The sequence below is a fragment of the Mercurialis annua genome, linkage group LG7 (genome assembly GCF_937616625.2).
Source record: "Mercurialis annua linkage group LG7, ddMerAnnu1.2, whole genome shotgun sequence".
In the NCBI taxonomy this organism is placed as follows: Eukaryota; Viridiplantae; Streptophyta; class Magnoliopsida; order Malpighiales; family Euphorbiaceae; genus Mercurialis; species Mercurialis annua.
Genome location: NC_065576.1, coordinates 49,275,698 through 49,284,683, shown reverse-complemented (window position 1 = coordinate 49,284,683; position 8,986 = coordinate 49,275,698). Strand labels below are relative to the sequence as shown.

At 34.6% G+C, this 8,986-nt stretch overlaps 2 protein-coding genes across 2 annotated transcripts; one reads left to right on the top strand and one right to left on the bottom strand.

Annotated features, from left to right (window-relative positions):
* Nucleotides 1-964: 964 nt before the first annotated feature.
* Nucleotides 965-2,128, bottom strand: LOC126657306 (uncharacterized). The gene has a single exon (XM_050351974.1). It carries the CDS (start codon nucleotides 2,126-2,128, stop codon nucleotides 965-967), a length of 1,164 nt encoding a protein of 387 aa, XP_050207931.1.
* A 2,043-nt stretch (nucleotides 2,129-4,171) lies between these two features.
* LOC126656654 (uncharacterized) lies at nucleotides 4,172-7,566 on the top strand. The gene is made up of 8 exons (XM_050351265.2): nucleotides 4,172-4,768; nucleotides 4,867-4,961; nucleotides 5,049-5,152; nucleotides 5,261-5,361; nucleotides 5,445-5,548; nucleotides 5,821-6,258; nucleotides 6,389-6,520; nucleotides 7,214-7,566. The coding sequence occupies exons 1-8, from the start codon at nucleotides 4,526-4,528 to the stop codon at nucleotides 7,368-7,370; spliced, it is 1,374 nt and encodes a 457-aa protein (XP_050207222.1). The 5' UTR covers nucleotides 4,172-4,525; the 3' UTR covers nucleotides 7,371-7,566.
* Nucleotides 7,567-8,986: the final 1,420 nt, after the last annotated feature.

Sequence of the window (8,986 nt, the reverse complement as noted above, 5' to 3'; positions counted from 1 at the left end):
GTGAATAACCCAATTCCCACTGCATCTCTTCTAGACTGAAATAAAGAGACCATCTTTTTCTTAGTAGCTATGTCTCTCGAAAAATTAGGGACTTGGTTGTTACTCCAATTCTGAAGCACCGACCTAGTTTTACTGATTTTTTGAACAATAGACTCAGTCGCATTATTATTCCAGCTTGCCTCAATCGTCTCGCGACAGTCCTCTTTCGAAATCCACACATTCTCAAACTTAAACCGCCTCTTCCTGACCCTGACAATTAGTCTGCTTAAAAAGAGCAGAATAGGCTTATGATCAGACGTAGTAATGTCTAGGTTAAGCACCTCCGCTTCCTTAAAAATCTCGGCCCAGCTGCTATTGCACATAGCCCTGTCGAGTCTTTCTTCCACCCAAACATTCAAACCACGCCCTCTTTCCCACGTAAACCTGCACCCTTTAGCTCCTAAATCGAAGAGGCCACTTGCCATAACTGCATCTCTGAATCCTGATAACATCCACAAAGGTTGCGACTGCCCACCCTTCTTCTCATCTTTATCCAGTAAATCATTAAAATCACCTAGAATGCACCACGGGAGAGAGGAATGCACACTGAGCTCCTTCAACAAATTCCACGAATCTCTACGCCTTTGCCGTTCTGGAAACCCATAATACCCAGTAAGTCTCCATTTAACTCCATCCATGTTGCTGACAGCTACGTCAATGAAGCTTGAGCAGCTACCAAGAATATCAACAGCACAATTCCCTTTCCAAAGGAGAGCGAGACCCCCTTTATGCCCTACAGAATCCTCAACAAACAAACCTTCATAACCCAAGGCTTTTTGTAAAGCAGTCATCCGAAAACTAGTTATCAACGTTTCACAAAGAAAAATAAAAGATGGTTTTTTACTACTGACCAAATCTCTCAAGAACCGAATCGCTCGTGGGTTGGCCAGCCCACGGCAATTCCAAGCTAGGACACTCATTGTTCTTAGCGGGCCTGGATACCAGGGCCCACCGGACTATTATTATATGGATCGATAATCATAAGATCATGTTGAAAATCTGACCCATTAGCCTCCCTATCTTCACTGAAACCCAACTCCAATCTCTTCCTTTTTGAATCTAGCGTCAATTCAGCCTCTTCACTAGACTTACTCTCCCCTTTATCTTTACCATAACCAGAATAATTCAAATCTCCATTATTCAAGGGATTTGATTTGCCCTCTCCACCCACCTTCCTTGTATCCTCCATATTCAAATTCAAATTCCTATTATGATAGGAAATTTTGAGATTCTCGCTGATCTTTCCATTTAGGGCTTCCACCTCATCACCTTCTTCGTCGCTGGAAACCCTAGCTTGGCTAGACGGCTGTAACCATCTATCCCCAGTGTTCACCATCTTTTTCAAGTTAACCCTTAGACAGGAATCATATGGCAGAAATTCTTTGGGGATCGGATTCTCAAAATACTTAGCACAAAACTTCTCCCAATGCCCTATTATACCACAACAAAAACAGAACATTGGTAACCTTTCATACTGAAAGTTCAACCAACTCCATTTTCCTCCTCCTCGTCTCAGTTTCATTCTTCTCTGAAGGGGACGACGAACATCCAGGCTTACTCTGATGCGAAATGAATTCATCCCTGATCCTCTAATCGGTGTTAAATCGCACTTAACGAATTTACCCAAGTAATTCCCAACATTCTCTCCTACCTTCTCCGTTGCATACCCTGCCAGAACGTCCAACACATGGACCAAAAAATCTGCAAACCATAGAACAATCTCCCCCGGAATCTCCCCGATGGATAATCGTTTAGTAATAATAAGATTCTTTTCGAATGTCCAAGGACCATCTTCAATCACTCTTCGCATGTCCAGTTCATGAAAGAACTTAAACACAAACAAATGTTCCGCCACCATCTCAATGCAAACTTTGTGGACCGGTTTCCAGATACCTGCCATAATCTGCTTGAACACACTAAAATTGATGTAAGTATCTGTCAACACTCGCCCCACTAAGCACCAATCGAAGCTCTTATCCACCATACCCTCCTCTTCCTCCAATATCTCCAACCCGCCATCCTCCTCCTCCGCCAACGTGATACGAGAATACATCTCTGAAAGGCTACCGCTATTGCTCGAAGAAGCCATGAGAACACAACAAGAGCGACATCAAAAGATAAAACTCAACAGAAAAAATTAACCCCAATATTTTGCATGAAAAATGAAACATGCACTGGCTAAAAGATGACCAATGAATGCGCAAAATCTAGGAACCAGTTACAACTTGCAAATAACACAGGAATAAAACACTTGTCAACGGCGACAAGACAAACTGATTGTCAGCTGACAATACCTCGCTTTTTACAATAGTTATCAGAGTATGATTTCAAAATCTCAACTTCCGATTCAAGTAATGATGTTTGTATTAAAACCCTGAATAATGACACTTGATATATAGATAAAAATGAAATTTTCTAGTATGTTTTAAGAATTCAAAATAAAAATATATTATTTACTTATGGGATCTATAAAAATATATATTACAATGATATTTAATTTGAGAAAATTAGAAACCAAGACAAGAGAAGTATTTAAATAATTTTAAATTCATCAACTTCATGCATTACTAAAGTAAAATGTTCAAATCTTTTCAGTTTCCTAATGGAAATTTATCCTTTTTTATTTTTCTATTATTTTTATTTTATAAATTGTTTTGTCATATATTTTGTGTGTGTTCTGGTTATGTTGTTTTATGTTTCAATCAAATATTTAATTAAATCAAGATCAATTTACATTTATTCGCGCTATAACTTTAAAATTCTTAACAGATCACGATGAATGTTGTTTTATTGAAATATAGTATTAAGAAAGAAGCACGTTGCAGATATGAAAGTTTCAAGAGTATGATAATATTTGAAAACTCTACACACTTGAATTCATTAAATTATTTACACCGATATTTATGTTTCGTTAGCTCATTTTTATCAAAACAGGTAAAATGCTCAATTTAATATAACTTTTAAATATTTTAAATTAGTTCATTTTTAATATACTTAAATATCATTTTAATATAATATTGTTAAAGATAATTCCACATTCTTTAGTAATACAAATATAAATGAATTAATAAATTTAAAGGTTCAAACAAGTACTAATTATTAGGTTATATTTGAATATAAATATATTTTATAAGTATATAAATTGTCACATTTTAATGTGTATAAAATTAATACGCCGATTATTCAAATAACACTTCTAATAAATCTTACAAGTTTTTTTTTTCTTTTTCCAAGTATTTGTTGTATCCCCTCAATTCTAGAAACGCCCAAATGGGGAACGTTAAGGAGTGGAGTGCACACACTGCACATGGACGAATGAGATATAAAGATTGGATACAAATTTTAAAAGTAAAATAATGGTTAAATGATTAAATGGATAAGGGCAATGCAGTTGGGAAGTTGGTGTTACTATATGTTAGATAGGGAACCTTCCAGCACTATTCCAGCACATTTTTTCTTCATTAGAAACAACAAAAATACTCTAGAAACAAACGCTTACTCATAATCAAGATATTATCAAACATTAATCCATTTTAATCACTAATCACTTAACATTCTATCACTAATACAGAGGCTAAATTTTTGTCAAAACATCTTTGGTGGGTCCCATCAAAGATTTTGTACACATAGGAGAATGGCTATTACCAAGACACATGGCAACAACCCACGTCGATACTTTTCTTTTCCATAATTTTGTCAAATATTAGTCCCGTTTAAAAATATTATCAGTAAACTGCAACTTCAATGTCATAAGTGTTGGACAATAAAATGTCAAAATTATGGGTTCAAATTCTCTAACAAATATTTTTTCTCCTCAAGTATTAAAAAATATATTTTTATTATTCTTTTATCTCCCTCTTAAAATGTTCCATTATACTTTTTAAATTAATTAAAAATAAAATTATATAACATGAACAAATTCAGTAACTAAAATGATATAATTTTATCTTAATTAATTTAAAAATATTATTTTAATTGATTCAAAAATAAAAAATATTATTTTAATTATAATTAAATAAAACAGTCAAAAATAAATTATTTAATTCGAAATTATAAATTCAGAGACCGAATTGAGTTTTTACTCTTATATAATGTGGTGGCCATATGCCAATTTGCATTGGACACATTAGAAAAAGAGGAATTGAATGACCAGTAATTGCAGTTCACATTTTATTGGTTTTCTTCTAGACTATTATTATATGAAAGGTAGGCCATGAGAAATTTGAGGAACACAACACAATCCAAAGGAACCTAACAACAGAAAATAAAAGACTTTTTTTCTTTTTTCTTTCAATTTTCATTTCATTTTTCTCTTCTTTATACCCCTTATTGCTCCCATTCTATGGCACCATAGATGGGTTTGACAAGAAGGGGTTTAATATTTTAATTCATTTTACACCAAATTTTACATCTTTTAATCTGTTCTAAAATTCTTGTTTTTGGTTTTGGTTGGTTAGTGAATTTCTTGAGAGGAAACTTTAAAAAAATGCTAAGATGGTGGATCTCTGCTTTGCAAATAACAGAGCTTTTTGTTAGTACTTTAGTGCATATAATATATGGTTTTTACATATTTAGCTCAGCTGTGGCTGGTGATATTTCTCAGGCTTTAAATGAATATATTTTAAAGCCTAGTATGAACATTGTGGTTAAACAAGAGGAGACGTTAAATAATGCTAATGATTTGCCTCCTATTGTTTTAGTCCATGGAATTTTTGGATTTGGCAAAGGGGTATGTAACTTTTTGTTTTTATTTCAATTGGGTCCAAGTCAAGTTTTGATCTTTTGTTGATAATGTATGTTGGTTTGTATTTTGTGGTGGTTTTTCAGAGATTGGGAGGTTTATCATATTTTGGAGGAGCTGAGAAAAAAGATGAGAGAGTTTTGGTGCCTGATTTAGGGTCTTTAACAAGCATTTATGACAGGTTGGTGTAAAAAAGATTGAATCTTTTGTTGTTGGCTATGGTTTGTTTTTGTTTATGTTCATTTGTTTTTGTGGGGTTGGTTTTCAGGGCTAGGGAGCTTTTTTATTATTTGAAAGGTGGACAAGTTGATTATGGTGAAGAGCATAGTATGGCTTGTGGTCATTCTCAATTTGGAAGGACTTATGAGCAAGGTTAAAAATCATTCATGTTTTGTTTTTATTTTAGGCTCTATGTCTATTTTGTCTTGTTTTGCTAGATAATTGCAAGAATTTTGGACCTGAATTGAATTTGGAATACAGGGCATTATCCTGAATGGGATGAGGATCACCCGGTTCACTTTGTTGGTCATTCTGCTGGAGCTCAGGTTGTTCGAGTGCTGCAGCAAATGCTCGCCGATAAGGTTGGTTTGATTTGTCTGTTGGTGTGTCAACATATAAACACATATCTGTTTTGTTTGATTTATATGTTGTTTTTGTATTTTAGGCATTTAAGGGGTACGAGGACACTTCTGAGAATTGGGTGTTGAGTCTTACGTCCTTATCCGGAGCCTTCAACGGGACTACAAGAACCTATTTAGATGGGATGCAGTAAGTTCCTTATGAACTTGGCCTTTTGTTTTCAACATTTTCATCTGCAAGAATTTCACTAATGAATCTAGAATCTAGATGTGTCATATGTCGATCCCCATAGATCACTAGTCAATCTGGTCATAAACAAAAAATGTTCTGTTCTTTTTTCCTCGTTTTAGATCTCAATTTACAGCCTTAGCTATGCTTATATGCCATTGTGCATATGTTCTCTTATGCGTCTTAATTTTTACTAGTTGCGACTAAATTTGGAGAGTGTTTTAATATTTTAGGCCAGAAGATGGAAGGTCATTGAAACCATTATGCCTGCTTCAAGTATTGCGCTTAGGAGTGATAATATACGACTGGCTTGACATCCCTGTGTTGAAGTCTTATTACAATTTTGGATTTGATCACTTCAATATGTCATGGAAGAAAATGGGATTTTTGGGTCTTTTTGATTGCCTTTTGGGAAATTCCGGTCCATTTGCATCAGCAGATTGGATTCTTCCTGATCTTACACTTCAAGGGTCAATGCGACTCAATTCCCATCTCCAAACGTTTCCAGATACATACTATTTCAGCTATGCTACTAAGCGCACTAGCAAAATATTAGGCATTACAGTTCCGTCAAGCATTCTTGGAATCCATCCGATGCTTTTCATTAGAGTATTACAAATGAGCCAATGGAGTTTTCCTCCAGATGTCTCTCCTCCTTACAAAGGATACAGGTCAGTTTTGAACATCATATGATGTCCCTTCTATTAATGGTCTAATTTCGAGATGATTGTACAAAATACTGTATCTTGTATAAATGAGTAATTTATAGTACAACATAACAGTGAGTGAATGCATATGCAGGGATGAAGATTGGCTTGATAATGATGGAGCAGTCAATACAATATCCTCCACCCACCCGCGTATCCCAGTCGAACATCCAAACAGTTTTGTTACAAGTGATTCTGAGTGTCAACCTTTGCAACCGGGAATCTGGTTAGTTATAAAACTTTCTTCCATTGTCTCACTTGCACATTCTCAGCTTAGCAGATATCAATGCACTTTCTTATCAACTACATACTCTGAGGATTAAATTGTTCAAGATATATGCAAAAGGCTGTCATTTTTACAAAAAGATCTAGAGCTAAGGTTCCGAATACAAACTCGTCCAATCTAAAGAGAAACTCATGACATTTTTTTCCTGTTCTTCATGTGCTTGAATGCTTCATTATCTTTTGCATTGCTAGTTCCAGAGGCTGATACTTAAAACATGGAAAGGCATAAATGAGGAGCTTGATTAATCAAGAACCCCGAGTAATCTGATTATACGTAAACTAGATGACTAACAAAACTGAATGATTAGATTTAGAAGTTAACATCCCACTAAATTTCGTCAAGAATGTGGTGTGAATGTGTTTGCTTAATGCGTTAATTGCTTTTCATCTACCAAGAAGCTATAACTGTGTTGCCAGTTCACAGCGTTTTGTTTCCGTCTTTTCATTTTCCAACAAGCTATAGCTATGTGCGTGTTCTAAGTTTCAACTCGTTTTTTTTTCATAAGAACTACGGAACTTATAAGAAAAACTTTCTTTCCTCCGTTGTCTATTTCAACGTTTTCAGCTTCAATGTTTATGTTTCCGTGCAACACAAATCTATAACATAGATGTGAAATTTGTTGTGACGATGCAGGTACTACAAGATTGTAGAAGCCGATCACATATTTTTCATCGTGAATCGGGAAAGAGCCGGAGTTGCGTTTGATCTAATGTATGACAGTATTTTTGAACGTTGCAGAAAACATGTATTTAGGAAGACACCTCAAATTCTGCCAAATGAATCTCACTAGCAATAGTTCACACTTCAGACCTCTTCTCTCAATATATATAAACTTTAGATGATGAAAAGAGAAAAAGATAAGAAAAGAGAATTATCACATTGCATTGGCAGTTGGCTTACAATTCTTTGCATAACATCAGATTGTAGTGGTAATATTCAATCTATTTGTAAATGTAAATTTCATCAAATTAGCTGTTTTTCTACTATCTTATGTTTACTCTTATATTGCTTTTAATATTTGTCCTTGAAACTTTGATATGAGTTTGGATACGGGTCGATTTGTGGGCTGGGTTTATACGAGTTTGGATATGGGTCGATTTGTTTAAAACGTAAAACGCAGTTTAATCAGTTTTAGCTTGCGTACATTGCAAGTAATATAATTAAAGTTATTTAATTAATGCTACTAATTTCTGTTATCAACTATTTTAATGAGTTAAGTTAAGAAATATGCAAAGCAGAGAAAGATAATTAGATCAAATGTTCTGTAGTCGAAGCACTAGACACAATACTCATCTTCCTAATCATTTCCTAAACAAAAAATACACTCAATGTTCTATAATGTGTAGAACTTAGTGAATCACTTAACCTTTGCAAACAATTTCTTCTTCTCTTGAGTAGATTTGGTGATCTTAAATGAAGTATGCTAGAAGATAATTCTAGTGTCTGAAAATATATAAATAGAAAATGCACGTATACCAAAAGCTAGTATTGCTATAGTTTAATGATGGTTTAGCAAGTTAAACAAAAGAGTTCATGTCAAAGAACAACAAAGAAAACAACAGTCAAGGATACAAAGAAGGATACAGCTGTAGATAAAAACTGCCGAAGCCTGATGACTTCCTACCCGCATCAAAAAACCGGACTGCTAGTCCAGAGTAGACATCATCTTCACTGGTTTCATGAGATTTTGCAGGGTCATATCTTTAGCCTATTCTGTTGATGCAACCAGTCATGACTTCTCTGCCTTTTCGAACTTCCAGAATGGTTGTCGGTACCACGACTAACATTGCTTATTCTATGATTGATCACCTTTTCGTTTAGATTACAGATGATTATTTTAAACAGGCTTCGTGGGATGTAAAGCTTCTTAAAGCTCATGGGATTGATGGATCCCATGCCCATTTTTATCAGAGCCAATGGAGTCAAATGTGACAATGCAGATTCTCTAAAGCTTTCTAGACATATTAGCTTATGTAACGTATCTTATAAAACCATTACTAAGTTAATTGCTAGATAATCATGCCTCGTATCATTGGTCCGACTCGAACTAACTTTGAGACAGGGTAATACATCACAGACAATGTAATCAAATCTCAAAAATTCATGCATACTATGAAAAAAAGAAGAGGAAGGGGTACATACATCGTATCGGTTTTCTAAACAGAATTGCTAAATTCATACCTCATGAATAGTCCCTCTAGGAGAAATTTCATGTACTTGAACTTTTCTGCTTCAGGTTGCTTCACAACTAACTAAGTCTGCTTACGAATCCCTAGTGAGCCATGATTGCGAAGTAGAAAATTATCGATGAACAATTATTTGCAGTCGGAATCCGATAATTTTTTAAAGTTAGCCTATCAAAATAATTTTTTCAATAATTTTACAAGAGGTCGATGACAAATTTAT